The sequence below is a fragment of the Dysidea avara genome, chromosome 1, assembly GCF_963678975.1.
Source record: "Dysidea avara chromosome 1, odDysAvar1.4, whole genome shotgun sequence".
Taxonomy (NCBI): Eukaryota; Metazoa; Porifera; class Demospongiae; order Dictyoceratida; family Dysideidae; genus Dysidea; species Dysidea avara.
The window spans coordinates 47,647,619-47,673,470 of record NC_089272.1 but is presented as its reverse complement, the minus strand read 5'-3'; the positions used below and the strand labels follow the sequence as shown (position 1 = coordinate 47,673,470).

Sequence of the window (25,852 nt, the reverse complement as noted above, 5' to 3'; positions counted from 1 at the left end):
GTTAGAAGAAGTTACCTTGTAGAGAGTTCAGGTACAAAGAAACTATTCTGTAAAGAGTTCAGCTGCAAACAAATCACCTGTACAGAATTCAGCTACAAACAAATCTCCCTGTAGAGAGATCAGCTAGAAGAAGTTACCTTGTAGATAGTTCAGCTACAAACAAATCACCCTGTAGAAAGATCAGCTAGAAGAAGTCACCTTGTAGAGAGTTCAGCTACAAACATATCACCCTGTAGAAAGATCAGCTAGAAGAAGTTACCTTGTAGATAGTTCAGCTACAAACAAATCACCCTGTAGAAAGATCAGCTAGAAGAAGTTACCTTGTAGAGAGTTCAGCTACAAACAAACCACCATGTAGAGAGTTCAGCTAGAAGAAGTTACCTTGTAGAGAGTTCAGCTACAAAGAAACCATTCTGTAAAGAGCTCAGCTGCAAACAAATCACCTGTACAGAATTTAGCTATAAACAAATCACCCTGTAGAGAGATCAGCTAGAAGAAATTACCTTTTAGAGAGTTCAGCTACAAAGAAACTATTCTGTAAAGAGTTCAGCTGCAAACAAATCACCTGTACAGAATTCAGCTACAAATCACTCTGTAGAGAGATCAGCTAGAAGAAATTACCTTGTAGAGAGTTCAGCTACAAACAATTCACCCTGTAGAGAGAGTAGCTAGAAGATGTCACCTTGTAGAGTGTTCAGTTACAAAGAAACCACCATGGATATATAATTTGTACATTTACTGATAAAATCAGAAATATTTAAAGTACATCTGCTTCATCTTTTCTTCTTCCTGTGGTAAAGAAAAAAAGATAGGTTTAAAAAGTCCCAAAGATACAAATACAAAAAGAAGTGAAATCTAATCCAAAACAGTCAAGCTGTAAAAAAGAGTGCGGCCCTCAAAAAGGCTATGGTGAAAAAAGATGTGAAATCCAAGGTGGCAGCCAAGAAATGGCTGTGATGGTAGGTTAATGGTAAAAATTTTAATAACGACAATTCAGATGAATTTGGTGCCGCTTGGTCTTGGCACAAAATTCACCTGAATTGTTGGATAATGAGCGTCCCCTAAGTGACTCTACAAGCATCTTTAATAATATCTGTGTTGGCAAAATCTTTCTATGATAATTGATGCTGTATAAATAATAAGTTATACTCTAGCAGACATTCGTCACATAGGAGGAGAAATTCAAGGTGGTGTTAAATGTTACTTTTGTGTACTGAGATGTGACAGAGGTGTTACAACTGGAGGCATTGTTATATTCCTTAATCTGGTGGAAAACCACATGATACAAATTTTTTTTAATTTTACATTTTACTGTCCTGAATCCATGTTGATAGTGACTGTAGGTCAGCATTTAACAGATTCCCAACAATGGAAGGTGATTTTCCAGAGCATATTAGGCAGATATCGTCAACAAACTGTAGCAAATAGCCATTATTATCTTGTGCTGGCATTCATTAGTGTATACCAGAAAGAACAGCAGGCCGAGGGCATTTCCTTGGGAAATGCCACCTAGAATTGTTGATAACTGCTAAACCAGGTATTAATAGGAAACTACATAGATTTTTAACCTATCAACCTGTGAGACTGAGCCTTCTGAAATGTAGTTTATTATTTTTACGTAATGCTAACCACATTTCTTGTTCTTAATTACTGTCCTTTACTGTATTATTTTTAGTGCATAAAAAAATGCTAGAATTGGGCATTCGAATGTTTGAATGAAAAACTGTGAATTATTTGAGTGTTTCTAATATTTAAAACCCACAATCAAAATTTTTAATTTATTGAATCTAAGGAGTAACAATAGCAAAGTACATGTTAACAACTTGACATGTGTCGTGTCATGTCCTGTACTATTTCCTGCTGCATGTGACCTAATTATATACATTGGGTGCCCACGTAAAGGATTCTTGTGCTACCACAATATAGAAAAATTCTATATCATAATCACCAAGGTTTATGTCACGATATGAACGTATATCACAATATAGAACTAACTAACAATTGCAAGACAAGGATATATATATATATCTAATCCAAAACAGTCACACAAAGACGCTTCGAAACGTGCAGCGGTTCAAGAGTACATGCCTGACATCAAATGGAATGCAGACAGATGGACGGACGGCTTTTCAGTCTTATAATATAGATTAAATATGAAGGGCTTCATCTTCATTTAAAACTTTTCACGTTGCTAGACTGGTTTTATGGGCTTCTCAAAAAGTATCGATAGGCATTCAAAATTTTGAATGATTGCCCGTGACTATACTGTAACCTTAAGCAAAACCTCCCATTGGAGTGATAAACGTCGTTAAAAATGCTGATTCTCTAAAAAGCTTAATTTGCCATTGGTATCTAGTTTAGAGAACACCTGGGCACCTTGGAGTTGGGCTAGTATCTGTTCGACAGAGGGAAGGATGTACTTTTCCCAACATCATTAGTTAAATCTACACCTATAAGTACCTTTCCTTTGCTTTTTGGCACCACCACCAACAAATATCCATGAAACTTTGCCAACACTGTTTTGTAAGACTCTTACTGTTCATCACTAAGGCTAGAGAATATCTTCCGCAGCGTCGACCATGGTATACGCTAGCATATTCTTTAGACAGTTCAGATGCTAGACAAAATCGTTCAAACCGCCTGGCCCACTGTGGCCATGACTACGTGTTGGAGAAGGTGAATCTCTTTGGTGGAGCTATCTGATATGACTCTATCAACAATGTAAATGAAAGCAGAGAAATCACTCCTGTCACCATGCTCTATTGGTGATTCGGCGGATACCCATAGACACACAACATGTTCAATAAAACCCAACTTGTCTTGAACTTCATTTTGTGACTTTTTTGTAGTCTAGAGGGAATAATCAACATTTGAGATGTTGAAGTTTCAGCCTTATCTGGTAAGTGCTTTCAGAGTTATAGCAATAGACAACAAGAACAGCAAAACAATTGATTTGTTACAGTGCCTATAAGGGGAAAAACTACTAGAGTTTGTATAATCGATTGTAAATTTCAAGTTACAGAGTTGGGACCTGTGTCTTTCTATTTACCATGAACTGGGACAATCATCAAGTTATAGTTTTGGCCTACTGTAAATACACCCATGCCATTAAGCGAGAAGGCTGTTCAAGCTGAGAAACGTCAACAATAAAGTCATGTTTTACTGCAATGTAAACAAATAAACAAAACTCACATTTGTCTCATGTTAGAGAAACGAAACAATGATATTCCTACTCGCAAATCCAGATATTTCAATAGCAGAATTATTCAACAAGTTGGGTTTTTACTCAGTATATCCTAATTATTGGTACAACATTATATTACATTTTGCTTTTACTATAATTAAAAACAATAAAAATTGCTCCCTTCAAGCTACTCACTATATGATGACATGTATTATTATACTATATACTACATGTACATGATTAATTGATTACAAAATCAGTACATAGAATCATACAGTACAATAGTACTGTATAGTAGGGACCATAAATGTTTGGGTTTGGCCCATGAAAAAACATCACCCAAAAACCAGTCTCACTTGTCCCCGACGACGACGATGAGGCAGTATTGGTTAGGTAAAACTAAGCCCAAACAAGCCTTCAGATTGACCCAAAACGCTTTCAACAAGTTGCTTTGGAATTTCAAAAACAATATTAAACAGAATTTTCTAGTGACTGACTGAGTAATTGACTGACTGACTGATTCCTTCAGACATGTGTAACTCAATAACAGCTAAAGCTATGGGCTTGATTTTTTCACTGTTCAACATCGCTTCAACCAGACACGTGCCTTTTGGCATACTGCAGTACATACAATGGATTCTTCATGGACTTATCAGTGTCCTCCTTTGTGTCCCATTCATCTTGGCTGACAGCGAAAGGTGCGGTAACACATGATGGCTTTCCTTCGTAACGGAACTCATCCATATTTTTATAGTGGCTACTTTGATTGCAGAGGTGCTTTTCAAACAGTTCTTGATTTATAATGCTGTGTAATAGGTTGAACACAACTGACAACTAAGCGTCATCATTTCAGATGATAATTGATAGCTGGGGTGCACTGTGCCATTTCTTTCTTTTGATATGGTATGCGTGGGTTCACCAGTCATAATAATTATATTTTATAAAAAAAGTTAACAAACAAGTACACAAAAAAATTTCAACTAGAGAAGGGACCATAACACATCGATAAAAAGCACTGAAACAAGCTGGAGTAGTCCATGATATTAAATCACAGTAAAACAATAAGAAGTGTTATATCCCTACTGTGTATTTCCATTATGGTATCTTGGTGCACTACTCCAACTTGTTTCAGTACTTTAGCTATGGTCCCTTCTCTAGTTAATAATTCCAATTTTTTGTTGTAATAAATAGATCATATTTTTCCATCTATTAATTGATTAATCATGATAACCCTAGTGTATACATGGTAGGTTTAAAACAATGATAATGTTAAGGTAGGATAGAACTTGTAATCAGGATTTAGAAAAATGCAGTTCTCTGTGAAATAAAAAATTATTCCTACAAACAAGAACAAAGTACTTAAATAGAATAACCAACACAATTCAAGTAAACTTAGTTAGTACCTATATATATATATCTAATCAAAAAACAGCTAAGCTGTAAAAAAAGGTGCGGCCCCAAAAAGACCATGGTGAAAACAGATGTGAAATCCAAGGTGGCGGCCAAGAAATGGCTGTGATGGTAGGTTAATGGTAAAAATTTTAATAACAACAATTCAGGTGAATTTGGCCTGGCACAAAATTCACCTGAATCGTCGTTATTAAAATTTTTACCATTAACCTACCATCACAGCCATTTCTTGGCCGCCACCTTGGATTTCACATCTCTTTTCACCATGGCCTTTTTGGGGCCGCACCTTTTTAACAGCTTAGCTGTTTTTGATTAGATTTCATTTCTTTTTGTGTTTGTATCAGTAAATATACAAATTATATATATATATATATATATATATATATATATATGTACTAGATAAAGCACTGCCGCGAGTGCTATACTGGAAATATAGCACGAAAAGAGTGGGCGAGAGACAAATATAGCACGAGGTGAAGCCGAGTGCTATATTTCGTCTCGAGACCACTCTTTGAGTGCTATATTTCGCGTATAGCACGAGCAAAAGGCAGTGCTTTATCTGGTATAGAGAACTGTCAACTTGAGGTAAACACAAGACACACGAAACAATTAGAAACTCACGGAGGAGTGTTATCATCGGTAGAATAGGCATTGCGCCTGTGTTTCGCCTGTGTTGCACTGTGCTACGCCTTCATTAGTCGTTTTATGAGTCTAGTCCGTCTTCTCAACACGTAAAGTTTTTGATTGTGGTATATTAATAAGCATATTTCCGTAATATTCCTAGGACTCGTCCTTTTATGTGAGCAAAACGTACTAAGAACGTTCACTGCTGCTGACCACAAGAAACCATCATCGAAATCTTCAAGTGTGTCTATAAATAAAATCCAGTGGTTTTCTTCTTACTGGTTGGGTTGACTGATCAGCCAGCACAGTCAGGATACCAGCCTACACTGGCTTGGTTGATTGGTTGTACTGACCAAAATGAGTGATTACTCACTCAAAGTAGGCTATCAGCCTACAAAATAGACCTGGCAGTTCTATAACTACCTGATATAGAACTGTGGTCTATTGAAGTGTTCTATAACTGCCCAATATAGAACACTTGTGCCTTTATGGCAAATTTAGAACACTTTTTTGCTTTGAACCTCCCACGCAAAGTTCTTTATATATATATATATATATTTATTACAGAACACTCTACACGGTGGTTTCTTTATAACTGAACACCCTACAAAGTGACTTCTTCTAGCTGATATTTCTACAGGGTGATTTGTTTGTAGCTGAACTCTCTACATGATGGTTTCTTTGTAGCTGAACTCTCTACAAAGTAACTTCTTCTAGTTGATGTCTCTACAGGGTCAGCTGAACTCTCTACATGGTGGTTTCTTTGCAACTGAACTCTCTACAGGGTGGCTTCTTCTAGCTGATATTTCTACAGGATTTGTTTGTACTGTAGCTGAACTCTCTACAAGGTAACTTCTTCTAGCTGATGTCTCTACAGGGTCACTTGTTTGTAGTTGAACTCTCTACATGATGGTTTCTTTGTAGCTGAACTCTCTACAAAGTAACTTCTTCTAGCTGATGTCTCTACAGGGTCACTAGTTTGTAGCTGAACTCTCTACATGGTGGTTTCTTTGTAACTGAAATCTCTACAAGGTGACTTCTTCTAGCTGATCTTTCTACAAGGTGATTTGTTTATAGTTAAACTCTCTACATGGTGGTTTCTTTGCAGCTGAACTCTCTACAAGGTAACTTCTTTAGCTGATCTCTGTACAGGGTGAATTGTTTGTAGCTGAGCTCTCTACAAGTGACCTCTTCTAGCTGATCTCTCTACAGAATGATCTGTTTGTAGCTGAGCTCTCTACAAGTGACCTCTTCTAGCTGATCTCTCTACAGAGTGATTTGTTTGTAGCTGAACTCTCTACAGGTGATTTGTTTGTAGCTGAACTCTCTACATGGTGATTTCTTTGTAACTGAACTCTCTACAAGGTGACTTCTTCAAACTGATCTCAGTACAGGGTGAATTGTTTGTAGCTGAACTCTCTACAAGGTAACTTCTTCTAGCTGATTTCTATACAGAGTGACTTGTTTGTAGCTGAACTCTCTACATGATGGTTCCTTTGTAGCTGAATTCTCTAAAAGGTAACTTCCTCTAGCTGATCTTTCTACAGGGCGATTTGGTTGCAGCTGAACTCTCTACAGGGTGATTTCTTGTAGCTGAGCTCTCTACAAGGTGACTTCTTCTAGTTGAACTCTCTACAGAGTGATCTTTTCGTAGCTGAAACTCTTTACAGGGTGATTTGGTTGCAGGTGAACTCTCTACATAATGGATTCTTTGTAGCTGAACTCTCTACAAGGTGACTTCTTCTAGCTGAACTCTCTACAGTGATGTTTTTGTAGATGATCTCTCTACAGAGTGATTTGTTTGCAGCTGACCTATCTACATGATGGTTTCTTTGTAGCTGAACGCTCTACAAGGTAACTTCTTCTAGCTGATCTCTCTACAGGGTGAACTGTTTGCAACCGAACTCTCTTCAGGGTGATTTAAATGCTCTACAGGGTGATTTCTTTGCAGCTGAACTCTCTACATGATGGTTTATTTGTAACTGAACTCTCTACAAGGTAACTTCTTCTAGCTCATATTTCTACAGGGCGGTTTGTTTGTAGCTGAATTCTCTACAGGGTGAATTCGTCTAGCTGAACTCTCTACAGGATGATCTTTTCGTAGCTGAACTCTCTCCAGGGTGATTTTTTTCAGCTGAACTCTCTACATGATGGTTTCTTTGTAGCTGAACTCACTACAGGGTGATTTGTTTGCAGCTGAACTCTCTACATGGTGCATAGTTTCTTTGTAACTGAACTCTCTACAAGGTGACTTCTTCTAGCTGATCTCTCTACAGGGTGATATGTTTCTAGGTGAACTCTCTACAGGGTGACTTGCCTGTAGCTGAATTGTCTATCAGATTAACTGGTTGCAGCTGAATTCCCTACAGAATAACTTGCAATGTAATATAATTCTTTGATGGAGTAAGTTATAAACGTAGCCGAATGCTCTATTAGGGTGACTGTTCTATTAGAATGACTGTTCTATTAGAATATCTCGATCTCGCATTTGCAACACGTAGTTGGCTTTCAAATCATGACTCAGTGGTTTGTAATCTGATTCTTCTGTACTACTGCAAGGACTTTCTATGATGATTATTCCAGCTACACACCGATTTTCAGCTCATTGCTCTAAGCGGTTTGCTTGGTAGGCGTGAAAACTAATAGTTTTTTCTATTCATAAAAATCGATTGCGTAATTGTGACACAGGTTGGGTTTTGTGTCACATCTCCATGGTCTTTATCTCGATTCTCTTCAAACCACAAAAGGCACTCCTACGATGGTTACTCCATCTATATAGCAATTTTCAACTCATTCCTTCAAGGGGTTTACCCTGTGGGCGTGACAAACCTTCGACCTTATTTTTCGCGAAAAATCAATCATAATTTGGTGAATGTCCATCGGATTCCTACCAAAGTTGGTACTGAGATCTGCCTTAATGAGCCCTTCAAGTGTGCCAAATTTCAGCCCGATTAGAGCATGCATTCGTGTTTTATGGCAGATTTTGCGAAGTGTGCGAAATGAAGTAGAAGAAAAAAATGAAGAAATTCAAACGAAATTTTGTTCGCTTGTATCTCGGAAATGGCTGGACCGATTTTCTTCAAATTTGGTATGTAGACTCCCATAACTGGCCGGCACGTCTGTAGCAAATTTGGTTCCAATCGGATAAGGGATCACAGAGCTACATAGGTGTGAAAATTGCATTTTCTTTCTTACTGTTAATATACTCACGGTGTGGCGCGCCGGTTTCTTGGGCCGCACGACACACTATCGTGTGTCTTGATATATATATCTAATCAAAAACAGCCAAGCTGTACACACAGGTGCGGCCCCAAAAAAAGGCCATAGTGAAAAGATGTGAAATCCAAGGTGGCGGCCAAGAAATGGCTGTGATGGTAGGTTAATGGTTAAATTTTAATAACGACAATTCAGGTGAATTTGGTGCCAAGACCAAGTGGCACAAAATTCACCTGAATTGTCGTTATTAAAATGTTATCATTAACCTACCATCACAGCCATTTCTTGGCCGCCACCTTGGATTTCACATCTGTTTTCACCATGGCCTTTTTGGGGGCCTCACCTTTTTTTACAGCTTGGCTAATTTTGATTAGATATCACTCCTTTTTGTATTTGTATACTGCAAAGCCGGCCTATGGCTGGCTTTGGGGCTTTTTTAACCCATGTGTTTTTTTCTTTACTACAGGAAGAAGAAAAGAACTTAAAGAAGATTTGTAATACTTCAATTATTTTTGATTTTATTAGTAATTATACAAATTATATACATATATTTATTACATGCCCATTATTCCCCACAGGATATTTTTTTGCAGCTGATCTCTCTACTGGGTGACTTGAAATGTAGCTGAACTATATACAGGATGGTTTCTTTGTAGCTGAACTCTCTACAAGGTGACTTCTTCTAGCTGGTCTCTCTACAGGGTGATTTGTTTGCAGCTAAACTCTCTACATGGTGGTTTCTTTGTAGCTGAACTCTCTACATGATGGTTTCTTTGTAGCTGAACTCTCTACAAGGTGACTTCGTCCAGCTGATCCCTCTACAGGGTGATTTGTTTCTAGCTGAACTCTCTATAGGTGATTTGTTTGTAGCTAAACTCTCTACATGGTGGTTTCTTTGTAGCTGAACTCCCTACATGATGGTTTCTTTGTAGCTGAACTCTCTACAAGGTGACTTCTTCTAGCTGATCCCTCTACAGGGGGATTTCTTTGTAGCTGAACTCTCTACAAGTGATTTATTTGCAGCTGAACTCTTTATGTGGTGGTTTCTTTGTAGCTGAACTCTCTACAAGGTGACCTCTTCTAGCTGATCTCTCTACAGGGTGATTTGTTTCTAGCTGAACTCTCTACAGGTGATTTTTTGCAGCTAAACACTCTACATGGTGGTTTCTTTGTAACTGAACTCTTTACAAGGTGACTTCTTCTAGCTGATCTTTCTACCGGGTGATTTGTTTGCAGCTGAACTCTCTACATGGTGGTTTCTTTGCTGCTGAACTCTCTACAAGGTGAATTCTTTTACCTGATCTCTCTACAGGGTAATTTGTTTGTAACTGAACTCTGTACAAGGTTCGTTTTTGTGGGTGATCTCATGCAGGTTGATTTGTTTGTAGCTGAACTCACTAAAGGGTGATTTGCTTGTAGCTGAATTCCTTGCATTGTGTCTAGTTTCTGGCTGATCTCTCTACAGGGTGATTTGTTTGTAGCTGATCTCTCTACAAGTTGATTTGTTTGTAGCTGATCTCTCTGCAGGATGATTAATTTGTAGCCGATCTCTCTACAGTGTAATTTGTTTGTAGCTGAACTGTCTATAAGGTGATTTGTTTTAGCTGAACTCTCTACAGGGTGATTTACTGGTAGCTGAACTCCTTACATTGTGTCTAGTTTCTAGCTGATCTCTCTGCAGGGTGATTTGTTTGTAGCTGATCTCTCTACAAGTTGATTTGTGTGTAGCTGATCTTTCTACAGGTTGATTTGTTTGTAGCTGATCTCTCTACAGGGTAATTTGTTTGTAGCTGAACTCACTAAAGGGTGATTCGCTTGTAGCTGAACTGCTTACATTGTGTCTAGTTTCTAGCTAATCTCTCTACAGGGTGATTTGTTTGTAGCTAATCTCTCTACAAGTTGATTTGAGTGTAGCTGATCTCTCTGCAGGTTGATTAATTTATAGCCGATCTCTCTACAGGGTAATTTGTTTGTAGCTGAACTGTCTATAAGGTGATTTGTTTGTAGCTGATCTCTCTACATGGTGGTTTCTTTGTTGCTGAACTCTCTACAGGGTGTTTTGCTAGTAACTGAACTCTCTGCAGGGTGATTTGTTTCTAGCTTATCTCTCTACAGGTTGATTTGTGTGTAACAGGTCTCTCTACAAGCTGATTTGTTTGTAGCTGATCTCTCTACAAGTTGATTTGTTTGTTGCTGATCACTCTAAAACTTGATTTGTTTGTAGCTGAACTCTCTGCAAAGTGTTTTGTTTGTAGCTGACCTCTCTTCAGGGTGATTTGTTTCTCTCTACAGGGTGATTTTTTGTAGCTGACCTCTCTTCAGGGTGATTTGTTTCTAGCTGATTGCTCTACAGGTTGATTTGTTTGTAGATGAACTCTCTACAGGGTAATTTGTTTGTAGCTGAACTCTCTATAAGGTGATTTGTTTGTAGCTGATCTCTCTGCAGGTTGATTTGTTTTAGCTGAACTCTCTACAGGGTGATTTACTTGTAGCTGAACTCCTTACATTGTGTCTAGTTTCTAGCTGATCTCTCTACAGGGTGATTTGATTGTAGCTGATCTCTCTACAAGTTGATTTGTGTGTAGCTGATCTCTCTGCAGGTTGATTTGTTTGTAGCCGATCTCTCTAAAGGGTAATTTGTTTGTAGCTGAACTCTCTCCAGTGACTTGTGTGTAGCAGAATTCTGTGTAGCTGAATTCTCTACAGGGTGCATGACTTGTTTATAGCTGAACTTTCTTCAGTGTGACTTGCAATGTTCTGAATCTCTATAGTGATATATTTGCTTAACTCTCCACATGGTGACTTGCTTCTTGCTGAACTGGCTATAAGATTAACTGTTTGCAGCTGAACTCCCTACAGAATAACTTGTGATGTAATAAAATTCTATAATGGAGTAAATAAATTAGCCGAATGCTCTATTAGGGTGACTGTTCTATTAGAGTATCTCGATCTCGCATTTGCTACACGGAGTTGGCTTTAGAATCATAACTCAGTGGTTTGTAATTCGATTCTTCTGTACTACTGCAAGGACTTTCTATGAAGATTATTCTAGCTATACACCGATTTTCAGCTCATTGCTCTAAGCGGTTTGCCTAGTAGGCGTGAAAACTAATACTTTTTTATCCGTAAAAATCGATCGCGTAATTGTGACACAGGTTGGGTTTTGTGTCATATCTCCATGGTCTTTATCTCGATTCCTTTCAAACCACCAAAAGGCACTCCTACGATGGTTACTCCATCTACATAGCAATTTTCAACTCATTCCATGAAGCGGTTTACCCTGTAGGCGTGACAACAAATCGATCTTGTTTTACGCGAATAATCGGTCATAACTCCTGAACCATTCATCGGATTTGTACCAAATTTGATGCTAGGATTCGCCGTTGGACTCCCTTTCTGTGTGCCAATTTCATGGCGATCGGAGTACGCGTTTGCTTGTTATAGCAATTTTTGCAAGTGTGCGAAAAGACGAAGAAGAAAAAACGAAGAAGAAAAAAAACGAAACTTTGGCAGCTTGTATCTCGGAAATGGCTGGAGCGATTTCCTTCAAATGTGGAATGTAGACTCCCCTGGCTGGCGGGCAACTGTGTAGCAAATTTGGTTCCAATCGGATAAGTGATCACTGAGATACAAAGGTATGAAAATGACATTTTCGTTCTTCCTGTCAATATACTCACGGGTGTGGCGCGCCGGCTTCTTGGGCCGCACGACACACTACCGTGTGTCTTGATATATATATATATATATATATATATGTAACACTTCAATAGTAACTAACACTAAGGACTAACCAATGACTGCTAGTGTGGCAACGCGACTAAGAACAGGCGAACCCGATTGAATTTCACACTGAAAAGTTGTATTACCACAGAGTGAGTCATCCACTGGACCAACTCTCAGTCTGGTAGTGTTAGTGTCATTACCATTAACTAGCCATTCAAGAGGAAAACCAGATTGTCTATCTTCAATGGTGCGTCTATTCAAAAGATTTGTGGTTCCATTAATGTACCATGATAAAGCAGAATCACTAATATATCCACAATCAAATATTGTTTCTCCTCTTTTGCAAACTATAGCATCTTCTGGACCTGAAGTAATCACTGCAAACAAAAGCAACAATTATAATTATACAAACTAGATTAGCAGATTTACTGAACATTCAGTATTAGTGCTCACATAAAATAAAATTAATAGAAGATGCTCACTAAGGACACGTACTACTAAATTTCATATTCACTCTTTATCATACTTTTAAAATAGTTCTTGCATAATATATTACTGATATAAGGTATGCCTATAACGGAATGCTAACAAAACACAAAACACATTTAATAATATTGTAATTGAGGATGTCACACTGAGTATTTGCTAACATCCTGAAAAGCAGCTTTTAAACTTACAGAAACTCATGCAGGTAGAGATTTTAGCTACAATATGTACTTACTATTCTGAGTAGAAACATCAACTACACTGATTCCCAATAAAGTTGCTATCAATAACAACTGTGATACTTGATGCATTGTGTTCAACCTAGTACATGAGGTATAAATCAATAGAAAGACACATCACCTCAAGTTAAAAAGCACATAACAAAGCACACACAAGTATATACATGTAGATGTTCTAACTTATCCAAAACAGCCAAGCTGTAAAAGGTGTGGCCCTCAAAAAGGCTATGGTGAAAAAAGATGTGAAATCCAAGGTGGCAGCCAAGAAATGGCTGTGATGATAGATTAATGGCAAAATTATTAATGACAATTCAGGTGTATATGGTGCCGCTTCACCATAGCCTTTTTGGGGGTCGCACTTTTTTTTACAGCTTGGCTGTTTTGGATTAGGTATCACTTCTTTTTGTATAGCTGTCTTTGTGGCTTTTTTAACCTATCTTTTTTTCTTTACTACAGGAAGAAGAAAAAGGCTTAAAGCAGCTTTTTAATACTTTAACTATTTTTGATTTATCAGTAAATATACAAATGATATTGTTACATGCAAATTATTCCCTACAGGATAACTTGTTTTCAGCTGATCTCTCTACTGGGTGACTTGAAATGTAACTGAACTCTCTAAAGGGTGATTTGCTTGCAGCTGGATTCTCTCTACAGGGTGGCTTGTTTCTAGCTGAACTCTCTACAGGGATATCTGTTTGTTTGAATGTGATTTGTTTGTAGCTGATCTCTCTACAGGGTGACCCATTTCTAGCTGATCTCTCTACAAGTTTCTAGCTGATCTATCTACAGGGTGATTTGTTTGTAGTTGAATTTTCTATAGGGTGAATTGTTTTTATCTGATATCACTAGGATGATTTGTTTGTAGCTGGACTCTTTACAGGGTGGTAGCCAAATCCTAGGCAACACAAATTCATATGAATTGTTGTCATTAAATTTTTAGCCATTAACCTACTATTTTTCTTTGATTTCACAACTTTTTTCACCCTGGCTTTTTGGGGGCCATACCCTTTTTTTCACAGTTTGGCTGTTTTTGATCAGATATTATTTCTTTTTGGATTTGTACACCAGTCCATGGCCAACTTTAGAGTTTCTTTTACTTGTCTTTTTCTTTACACAGAAAGGAGATCAAGAGCTAAATTTCTGTGAATATTTTTATGATAGTTTTTTTTACAAAAATAATAATACTGTATGAAAATTATCACATGTCTTCTCTCCTACAGGTAGACTAGCTTGTTACAAAAATCTCTACAAGGTAACTTGTTTGTACTTGAACTCTCTACAGAGTGACTTGCAAATGTAGCTTGACTCTCTTCAGAATGACTTGATGTAGCTGAAGTATCTACAAGGTGACTTGTTTGTAGCTCAACTCTCCACATGGTTAATCTCAACATGACACATACTGTAACTACTTTGAAATTCAATAAAGACTACTTTACCTTTCACAAAACCAAGTGAGTATTTTCGTCCATGGAAAAATTGACCAACTCATGAGCAAAACAATGCTGCTGTGAAGTGCGACAGTGGAGCTATTGGTCTTGTATAAAATTCTGAAACTCTCAGACGTTGGATGGTAGCTGGGCCTGAGCTGGTAAGAATAACTACAGAATTTGAAATGTGCATTGAAAAGGTACGTGAGAAAGCCTCAGTAACATTGCAACATGATCAGACAAAGAGTACTCAAGTAACATTTGCATGTAAAAAGTTTGATAGATGTAATGGAAGACATGGGGAACCCTTTTATGGAAGAGAGCAAGGATCTGTTAAGGCCGGATACAAGGGATATAATAGATGAAACAACAGCATCTGACATTTGTCAGGCTGAGGAACAATTTTGTAAAGGACAGATTACTGGAGCAATCAACTCCTCTCTCTGAGCCTATTAGAAAAAAAATTACCTTGTTTAGTTGACCTCCGCCCAGAGAAAAATCAAAGGCTAGTCTGCAAGTTACATCATTAAAGAGTGATGTTTCTTTCTTTTCAAGGCTCTACATTACTTGTCAGTCATGAAATGGTGATCTTGATGATTTCTTTCATCACGAAAACCAGGCATGTCCACCCTCCTTATTGAGTGTTGATAAGCTTAGACAAGGCACCAAAGCAAGGCTGATCTCTTGATTTTTTTGGAGAATCGCATTAATGAAGACCCAGCTGTAGTATCATCATATCCTGATACTGAAGTTGCTATTCAAAATGGGGCTGTTGTATTTAGTAAATTTTCTTAAGCCCCTTGCAGCCAAGACCTTTACTGACTATGCTGTCAAAGTCTTCTTATTGTACTGAAACCAAATTGTACTATGTGAGCCGGGTAGATGTTGTTTGGGGTCATTACATTCCAAACCAGCGTTGAAACTGGGTCAGGTCATCCAGGTCATCCAGGTCATCCAGGTCTGACCCGGTTTACAATTTATCCGGGTCTGACCCGGATTGGATCACGTGAGAAACGAAATTGTTCGTTTGACGACATGGAAACTTATAAACGCTATCGCGTAGCTCTTTCGTGAGCCACGCCCACTTATCGCATTACCAACATACGCTCAGCCACGCCCATTTGTTAGTAAGTGCAGTATGTAGCACGAAACTGAGGGTATCTATGGTGAGGGGTAGCTATTGTCAGTAGGTGAAGACCTTTTTTTTTTTTGTCTTCAACCTACAGCTACAATATTTACTCAACACGAATCGAACGATCAAAACGTAGACTTGTTCGCTCGCTCGAGACTAGCCAAAACACGTCTTGGCTTTAATTAATCTGGGTCACATCCGGGTCAAATCCGGGTCAGTGGGTCTTCCGGGTCAGCAGTAGTGACCCGGTTTCAACGCTTTCCAAACAGCCTAAAATCCCAAACAAGAATTAAACGTGGAAAGGGTATTAGAAGAAGAGTAGAAACATCAACTGTTTGCCAAAAAACTAGCAGGAGTTCTTTCATAATGATGCAAACAAGACTGAGTTGTTCACTTTCCTCACAAAACCTATAAGTCACTTGGTGACTATCAAGCAAATGATCACGACAACTGGTTCAGAAGTTGTGTGCATCCCCCACATGACACTAGTCATCTTGCTCCCTGTGATCACAAAGAAGCAGATACAAGAATGATCCTACATATGGCGGATGCCGTCAACAAGGGCTTTAAAAGAATTGTACTACATACAGTGGATACTGATGTGGCTGTCTTGTCAGTAGCAGCAGCAACAAAATTACATGTACATATAGAGGAATTGTGGATAGCATTTGGAACAGGAAAAACTTTAGATACATACCTGTTCATGACATTGTTAAAACCACTGGCCCTAGAAAGTCTCAAGCTTTACCTACGTTTCATGCCTACACAGGATGTGATACAGTGTCAGCATTTGCTATTAGGAGAAAGAAGTCAGCATGGATGGTATGTGAAGAAGTAACTGCAACCTTTCTAGCACTTTCCACTGCACCTGATGACATAAATGAAAAGGATATAGTTGTGCTAGAGAGATTTTCAATACTACTGTATGATCATACAAATGGTTTGGTAAACATTGATGAAGCTAGAAAGCAACTTTTTAGTGAATAAGGTCGAGCAATGGATGCTATCCCTCCTACCAGAGCAGCCTTGGTACAACATATTAAGAGAGCTGTATGCCAAGGAGGGCATTGCTGGGGATGTGTCACAAAACTTACCTTCACCAGAGCAGTGGGGATGGACTGATCCAGATAACTGGAAGCCATTATGGACAACTTTACCAGAAGCTAGCAGTTCATCAAGGGAGCTACTGAGTTGTGGATGCAAGAAAGGGTGCAGAGGATAGTGCAAGTGCAAAAAAGCAGCTCTAAAACGAACTGCTTTGAGCCAGTGTGGTGGAGATTGCAATGATCACTAGCCTTTTAATAGAATATCAGCAACTAGAAACACTTGTAGAATGGTATTATAGTGTTATCGAACAGTTTCGTCCATTGTGATAATTGAACATGGAAAAGTAGCCATAACTTTTGAACAGACATACAGACTTGATTCAACTATTAAATTACTCCTTGTAGTGTGCCCTTTCATTTGATACCCATACAGTGCGTATTTACCACAATTGCTTACAATTTCTAACTGTCATTTTAATAACTAATTAATGCACAAAGGTCACTAAAGGTCAAAGTTCTAAAAACACTTACTAGATGAAGCTCTATAATCCTACCAACTTTCATGCTTGTACATAAAAACCCACAATTCATCCAAATTTGTGCACAAATCTGCCTAACTACATTTGTAGGGGTGACTTGTTTGTGGCTGAGCCTTCCAAATGGAAATTTGTTTGCAGTTTAACTCTCTACAGGGTGATTGAATGTTTCAATAGAGTAATTTGTTACATAGCTGAATGTTCTATTAGGGTGACTGCACAATTAGAGTTATCTTGATTAGGTATATAATTGTTACACCTAGTTGACTTTTGCTGTGTAACTCAGTGGTATTTTAATCTGATTCCTTGTAAATCACTGAAAGATCATTCTAAAATAATGTATCTACCTGATTCCATTAATTAGTTTGCCTGGTAGATGTGGCAAGTAATACACTTTTATTAACAAAACTTGATCATGTATTTGTTACACATGGTTGGCGCTTTTGTTAGAACTCCATGACATTTCTTTCAAACCACAAAAGGTTTGCACTACAACAATTACTCCATGTACACACTGATTTTCAAGTCAATCTTTCAAGTGGTTTACCTGTGGCCATGACAAAATTATCGGTATTGCATTTTCAAAAATCGTGTGTAACTCCTTTGTTCTTTCACAGCATAATTCTGCGTTAGTATTAATATAAAAATGAAGTAGGGATCTATGCAATAAAAAGTAGTGAAATAAGAGATGAATGATGGTATTACAGCATAGCTCGATGGGAAAGTCCCTACTTTGGGACTGTTTAGTTTTTTGTTGTAGCACAGCTAGCTAATTACAGCTTATTAAAGTACGTACTGTGCCAAAATTGGAAGCATATAGGCCCGTAGTAGCACGGTGCATAGCTTACCTTTGACGTAGTAGCAGTGACGCTCAGATCTATGACCTGCATTCTCAGTATGATGGTCTGCGTTCTATTCACCCCAGCCAGAAGTTGTTCAAACAAACAGGCGCTTTCAGTTGTCTGGAGCTTAGTCTCGACTAACAGGATGAAGTAATACAATTTCCACTCGAGTACTATCCAATCACATGAATCACTCGCTGATCTCACCATCCGGCACTTCCAGCACTGAGTGGCTGAGTCAGTGTGTTTAGAGGAACAAACCGTCGAGTATCAGTCCGTCTCAAGTCTCTTTGTCGATTGCAATCCAGGCATTGGCAAAAGTTGAAGTGACAACTAATGTTTCACGTGCAACACTTGAAATTATAAGCACCCCACCCTTTCAACGCTTTCTGAAATAATTTTGTGGCTTCTACAGAAAAGTGTTGATACAGAAAATTAATGTCTTGGTATGGTTTCGATGCTTGAAGAAGACAACCAACCTGATTGAAAGATAAAAGGAAATACAAGGCACACTCATCGGAACCCCAAAAGGCACACACAAATCTGATAGCTTTTTTTCAAGATACTTGAGAAAAGATTGTAGAATGGATTATCATAATTATGTTTTAACAGGGTATACTGATCAAATACTGATGCCTAAAGGACAAAAATAGCAGATGGCAAAATTCTCTTCCATAGAGATATAAACAAACGTTGTACCTACATATTCACACTAAACTAAATTTGTAACGTTATACATGTAGTTCAACACTGATGTACAAAACCACGAACTGGTCGCCTATTAAAACTACAACCATACCAAGTCACCCTCAATTGGCTGCGATTTCTGGAATCAGTTAGATAGCTAACTATGGACGTCCATAGCACTCCAACCACTGGTAATACAACTACATAGACCACTAACTGTAAAGAGATCAATCTCTGTACATGTTTCATGCCAGATGGTGACACACATTACCACTTGTGGATATCCCCACATATCATGTGATTTATGTGCCAACACTTAATGCACTAATGTAGCAAAGGATGAACAATCTACTTCTAAGACACTATGAGCATCTATTGTTTAGGTTCCAATGATGACTTCTGCAGCAGTTCTAAAACCACCTAACACTTAATACAAATCGCGTGATGGTAATAACAACTTGTAACATCTGGTCGCATTCAGTGGTGATCCGGTTAGGGAATATGACAAGGTAACCACACCAACCGTAATATCTCTTATTTCCCTGCAGTGACAAGTGAAAGAGATGTGAAAAGTTATAGCTGGGCTTTTTGCTCTTTAGCCACCAATCTGTCAGTTTCTTTTAGCAAAGCAGTACACAGGCAGTAATACAGGGTTTCCAAACAATTGGAATGTCCTGTCATGATATGACTTCTAAGGTCAATATTGATCAGTTGGTTGCATCAGCCTTGAATACTGTTTCATCACTGTGTGGTTACACCTAGCTATCAGATGTCAATTGGGTTTGTGATAGCTAGCCCAGTTACTGTAATCAGATCAATGAGGTGATTGCTGGGTGATAATAACAGTAGAGTGTTTGTCCGATAGTACAAGGAAAGGTTTACAGGTTTTACGACACTCACAAAGAAGACAAGACACAAACAATTCAACATGGAACCATCAACAGCTCAACACATCCACCTACATAATAACACAATGCAAACTGCAATTGCTGTGGCCATGTTTAGGCATGTGACAAATGGCACAAACACCACAAACAGAATCCTCATAGCCTAACAATGAAGACAATTGAGTTAGTAGCCTCACAATATACAGGGTAATTCAAATATTGGACTTCATGCTATGAACATGTAAGGTAATTTAATCATCACATGATAATGGTATTTTCAGCCTTAGCATACAAGATGCTAATAAAATTTAAGAAATTTACATGAAATAAAACATGCCTGTTACATTGTTTACAGCTTGATACATCATTCTTGTGACTTGTGTGGGAATTTATGATTAGTAGGTGATCTCTTTATTACAATGATTTCAGTAAACTCCCACCTTTGATATGGCTGTGCACACATGAAGGTGTGATTTTAATGTGTGTAACTGTTTGCTGTCTGCCGCCACATGGTGTAGCTAAAGCTGACACGTACACTAGCAGAGATATATATAGAGAGAGAGCTATATAGGTCCTACACCCAAAATCTGGTAACTGTAGATTGAGGTACTGGCCTGAATTAGAATTAGACTTGGAGATGACTGCTAACATCTGTGACATTCACAAAAGCCACTGATTCCACATACAACATGCATGACTACATATTCACAGTACAGCTGCTGCAAGATATCACACAGCTATTACTGAGTACATGGCACACAGCCTATGTAGTTCAGAGTTTGCTGACAGTGTCATAAGTTAGCTGAACATGTGTAGAAAAGATTTCACCATTTACCGAGAAACTAGTTTACTATAACCAGCGCAACAATTGCACAATATACGTTACTAACAACAGAGTATATTTTTATTTTCTAGTGAACAATTGTACAATATCTTTGGGTATTACACTGTAGGTATTCTCCTTGACAAAAACTTGGGGGTGGGGACATGCACTATAAAGTAGGATTGGGCAATAGTTTCAATAAATAGCCAATATTAAGTTCCCAAAATACAACTATCACACATATTTAGCCCTCATAATTTATCACATAGGCAATATTTTGCAATAATTATCACACTTATTGTCTAATTTGTGTCTATTCTGGGCCTCACATTTGGTACAGTTCGTGTATTCTATATTCTATCTCTAACCATGTCAGTACAGCGCAAGTTAACTTATTCACAAAAAAGCTTTATAAAACACATGTAATTCTTAGTGAAAATAAGGCACTCATATATTGACATTACAGATCCTCCAAACTGTGTAGTTGTATTTTAATATTTCAAATGTAATACGAACTTTACCCACAATGATGTCACAAACATTTGGGGGACTAATGTACAAGCACCCATGGAGAAATTGTTTTGATCGATCATATTTCAGCCAAGGAAGGAGATGTCAACTCATACGGATACAAAGCAATACCATAAACCATTTGTATTCCATTTCAAGATAACGCTTGTTTGCAATGGTGTTATTACTTATATACCCATACTGGTCGGTATCTTGCTTCATGAGTGAAATATGATTGATCAAAACAATTTCTCCATGGGTGCTTGTACATTAGTCCTCCAAATAACGCGACCATCACGTCACTGTGGACAATAATGTATTGAATAGCTCATGTGATAATCACACATCACAAATCAAATATTGCTCAACCCTACCACAAAGCGCTAGCAAAAATATTGAAAATTATGACTCCCACACATCGCCATCAACTTACTCCATAATGGTAGCATTTTTCTGATACTAAATCATACCATTGTAAACAACAAACTATGTAGAACTGAAATAATAATCATGCTCAGCTGTTTTCCTTCCTCTACCTTTTGTACAGGAAGTGGACTATTCAGCTCGTGTGAAATATTTCAGTGATTGCACAAAAAGTGCATGGCAAGCTTATAGTCACCCCACCCTGACAACAGTATATTCACATTCATATCTGAAGTACGTCACAAAGATAAATCATGATTAGAACTTGTGAGAACATTTATAAACTGATAGTATTTGATTAAGGCCAGACAATCAAAAACACAAGATTTGATGAAAACAGAAAAGCATTAATATGGTCTACTGTTGTTGTGATACATTGTAACATTGAACCTTTATGTCACCTAGCACATTATCGACATATACAAAAAAAGTCCATGCCATAAAGCTGCAACTGTCTAGTACAAATGCTTTACACAAATGTTCATGAAAGTCTTCTATGTACTAATTTAGTTGAATTTTACAAAAAACGTGTTCATTAACAGTGGCCAAGCTATAGCTTTATGCCGTGGTAAATACTATTCTCAACAATTTACACCATAAACGATAGTGAATGTACCTGCAGCTAGATGAGTAGAACTGTGCTTTCATGTGGCTATTTTTGTACTTTCCACTAAGCCAATGTTTTAAAGCAGTAATTTTATGAACTGCTACATGCCCCAATGCAGAACAAGATAATTGGGAACACACACAGCAGCTCACTCCTTGTTTACTTGGCCAGTCAGAGTGCTAAAGTTTAGATGCTTAAACTGCATAAAGACATGTGCTACGTTCATAGATTGTTGTTTTCTAAATAAGGAGTTTGTTATTTATAGAGATCAGAGATTACTTTTCTGTATCATTGTCCAGAGATGTGCTAACTGTGCAATTCTTAAGAAATACTTGTGTAATAATGGCGTAATGTATTGTATGAGCAAGGTAGTTTTGTGGGGACTTTACCTTTGTAATGTCATGTGCTGTGTAGTGCAGTATTGAATTCGTTGACAATGACAATGCAAAGGATAACACAGAAATACTAAACTTGCAAACTTCACAAGTACACGTCTTCTTATATTTGTCTGGTTGTGGCAACCTTGCTGGCTGAAAGGATAGCTGTATTTTGCAAGCTGCTCTTTATGTTTCACATATATGTAGCAACTGTTTTATAGACGGGTTGCCTATTTAGGGCGTGTCCCTTGTGCAACGCGAGAAAACGCGACTTTCCGTTTTACGCATGATTACAATGTTGGTCAAGAAGTCAACAAAAAACCCATTTTTAAAAATAGTTTGACAAACGTTTTTGATTCTTCAAAGGTACAAGGTGAGTTAAAATCAGCCAGTCTATCATTCTAAGTAGTAGCAAAGTCTTACAAAGAATTTTTTCAGCGAGTATTATCGCTTTCCAAAAACCCGAGATTGAGAGAAAATCATCTTCTCGCTCAGGCGGCTCAGCCTTCACCTTACACGCTGGATATGTTATAGCTCGAACTTTTCTCTATAACATACTTTCTGTTCTGAAGGCTGGCTAACTCTTGCTTGCTAAAGTTAACCGAAACGTTCATTTTCTCCAATAGCCGTAATACATTTTTGACTTAGCGAACTCGGAAAGTATGTGGAAAATTTACGGCAAAACGACCACGCCTTAAAAAGGCAACCCGTCTATACACTCACCTTGCAGTGGGAATACTTGACAGAAAGCGCAACCTTTGAATGCTCACACTGCACCAGTTACACTTCAAAGTGCAACCTTTGAACGCTCACACTGCACCAGTAGTTACACTTCAAAGCGCAACCTTTGAATGCTCAAACTGCACCAGCTACACTTCAAAGAACAACCATGAATCTAGCAATTATGATCCCTGTTCCTGTTTATGAAGGGGATGACCATTTCAGAATAAGCACATTAACTGCTAAAACACATGATGAAAGCCACAAAGTGCCTAAATATTAACACAAGGAGTGTTTATAGAGCAAATGTGCCATACTACAGCAGTGAATGGGTTTATTAAGAGTCTGTCTTAAACCCAGGCCATGATTCTGGTTTGCAAAATACATTAAAATAAAGTTTATAGGAACGTAAGAAACTTCCTACGTCACCTATGTAAAAACTCTTTGCTTATGTAGATGTATGACCAATTTGACCACCTCAGCATATTATACAATTCATTTGCTTGATTATACCGACAAATGTTTACAATACTTCATAACTGGATGCTAGTCAAACTAGTACATAAAATCAGTTATTGTTTATGCTGACACAGCAGACTTTTCACAGAGTAAATGAATTAGCCCTCCCCAATGAGATCTCGCACAAAGGCAAATATCATGACAAGTTTTACAGATTTTTAAGCAACAAACCAACCATTAAAAATTGATTTTATGAATTACCAGCAGAAAATCTGATGCAGTGGATGGCCAATATCTTTATTTTACACACAAAACTGTGTACAGAAATCCGTTGATTTTAATGATGCGCTACTTACAGTATAACACAGCCACATCTTCAATTCATATACAATATAGCAACCACACCATGTTGTCAGTGCACACAGTACAGTCATTCCATCAAGGCATGCCATTTCACACACACACACACACACACGCACGCACCCACCCACACACCCAATTGGATAGTATCCACAGTATGACACAACGTGTCAGCAAACAGAGCAATACAGTCACAAGGTTAACAAAGTAAAGGCTTCACAACTCAGAATAGTGTGAGACTTGACAAGGATTATAACAACAATGAAAGAAATACTAACTGTAGATTACATACAATACATCAAACAATGTATTTGCAGTTATGGGATTGTACAGTAAAGTGTGGTCTATGGATATATGGAATAGAAAAACCAGAACGTAAACAATTTACAACCCTGTATAGCTGCATTACCATTTCTTAGAGTGAGCATCCTTTCGCTTGTGTTAATTTTTCTGGCTATATTGTTTTGCTGCTATAGCGTCAGCATTTTTCTTTTTTTTGTATGGTGGGGGATTGGCGTTTTGCTTCCCTTGTGTCTACCTCTCTGTCAAACAATGGGCGATTGGTACTTTGTTGCCCTTGCTTGGGAATTCATCAGTTTGACGTCTTCTAGTATAACAATGGATCAGCCGGTATACAAGCAAAAAATCAACTAACTACAGACTGTTGTGTGTTTACCTATTGCCTCAAGTTCAGTTTCATGCTACTCATAAAGCTGAAGTGATTAACTTGTACAATTTTCAAAAAATTTAAATACATGGTTTTGATTTGCAAATATATAGTGTTGACAAAGATGATAGAACAAACAAACAAAAATATGCTGTTTGTAGATGACGCTGTAAAAGATGACAAAGCTAGATATTTTGGGAAATATGTATGTGTAGTTTATGAGTGTGTTAGTAATCCTTGTTTTGTAAACAGGACAATTTTGTGTGGATGACAACAGACACAACTCGACTACTTTACCCTTTGCACATGCATGGGGTAATAAGATTTCTACCACACACACATGCACGTACGCACACGCACATGCACGTACGCACACGCACATGCACGTACGCACACGCACACACGCACACTCCATAACATAGCATGAATCATTGCCAAATATGACTGAATGAATGCAAGATTGTAGAACTCTTGAAAATCAGTCAAGCATTTGCTATGCACAATAGAAAATGACTACATAACCATGAACAACTGAACAGCCATTATTAAGGTAACAGATGATGGTACAAGGTTACACAGTATTCAAAAGGCAAGCACTTATGAATTTTACAAGTTCGACATATCTTTGCAATCTCAACAAATTCTCTTCTACACATGGGCAACAAGTATGTGTCATTAAGTCCCCACAAAACTGCTTGTCCATAAAAAGACGCATGATGACACGAGCCATTACACAGATATTTATTTTTTTCTTTGAAAAGCTGCACAGGTACCAGTTGTGTGCATGTTACCAGTTATCTGTTCATCTACCACAATAGTAGTGTTGGGAACAACTAATAACTTTAGTACTAATCCACCAATAATACTAATGAGGTGGTTAGTGTGTTATAATCTAACAAAGACAGGTCTACAATTCAGTGGTATTCCAACACTAAAAACTGTTAAATATCTCATCTCCTGTACTAAATACACGTCATTCAATGGACGTAATTAGTAGATAGTAAACTTTGTAGCCTCACTCTAACAACAAAAAATAGACCCATCAACTTTGCACACCTCAAATCAACCACATGATTATAACCATTTAACAATATTTACATCTCTTGCATCTGGATTAAACTCATCAACACCACAGCAATTAGCTGTGATAATTTATGAATATAGCCTTAATAAAAATTAAATTATAGGAATAGCACTTGAAAGGATTTACACATGGTTGATGATGTAAGAACTATGTCACCATAATTAAGTACTTCCTGATCTCTTGTTGTTATAAGTATCTATGTACACCATGAGGCAAACAGAATGTTTCCATAAAACATGGTGGGCTTCTCTTGAAACCCTCAAGGTGTAATAGACAGGAAAATCCACAGGAAGGACAACACATGACTTGTTACCTTATAACAGATGAATGCATTGTGGTTCAGACCAATGCAGCTTGCTTCATTGCATACATGCACGCACAGT

General features: G+C 37.8%; 1 protein-coding gene across 2 annotated transcripts in view; it reads right to left on the bottom strand.

Annotated features, from left to right (window-relative positions):
• Positions 1-25,852, bottom strand: part of LOC136266061 (protein sidekick-1-like) — a 71,993-nt gene that overhangs the window by 31,269 nt on the left and 14,872 nt on the right. For both annotated transcript variants that reach the window (XM_066061024.1, XM_066061029.1), the window contains exons 2-3: positions 12,879-12,964; positions 12,226-12,534 (exon numbers count right to left, since the gene is read on the bottom strand). In XM_066061024.1, the coding sequence (XP_065917096.1) occupies positions 12,226-12,534; positions 12,879-12,954 (385 nt within the window). In that variant the 5' untranslated portion in view covers positions 12,955-12,964. The remainder of the gene's footprint in view (positions 1-12,225; positions 12,535-12,878; positions 12,965-25,852) is intronic.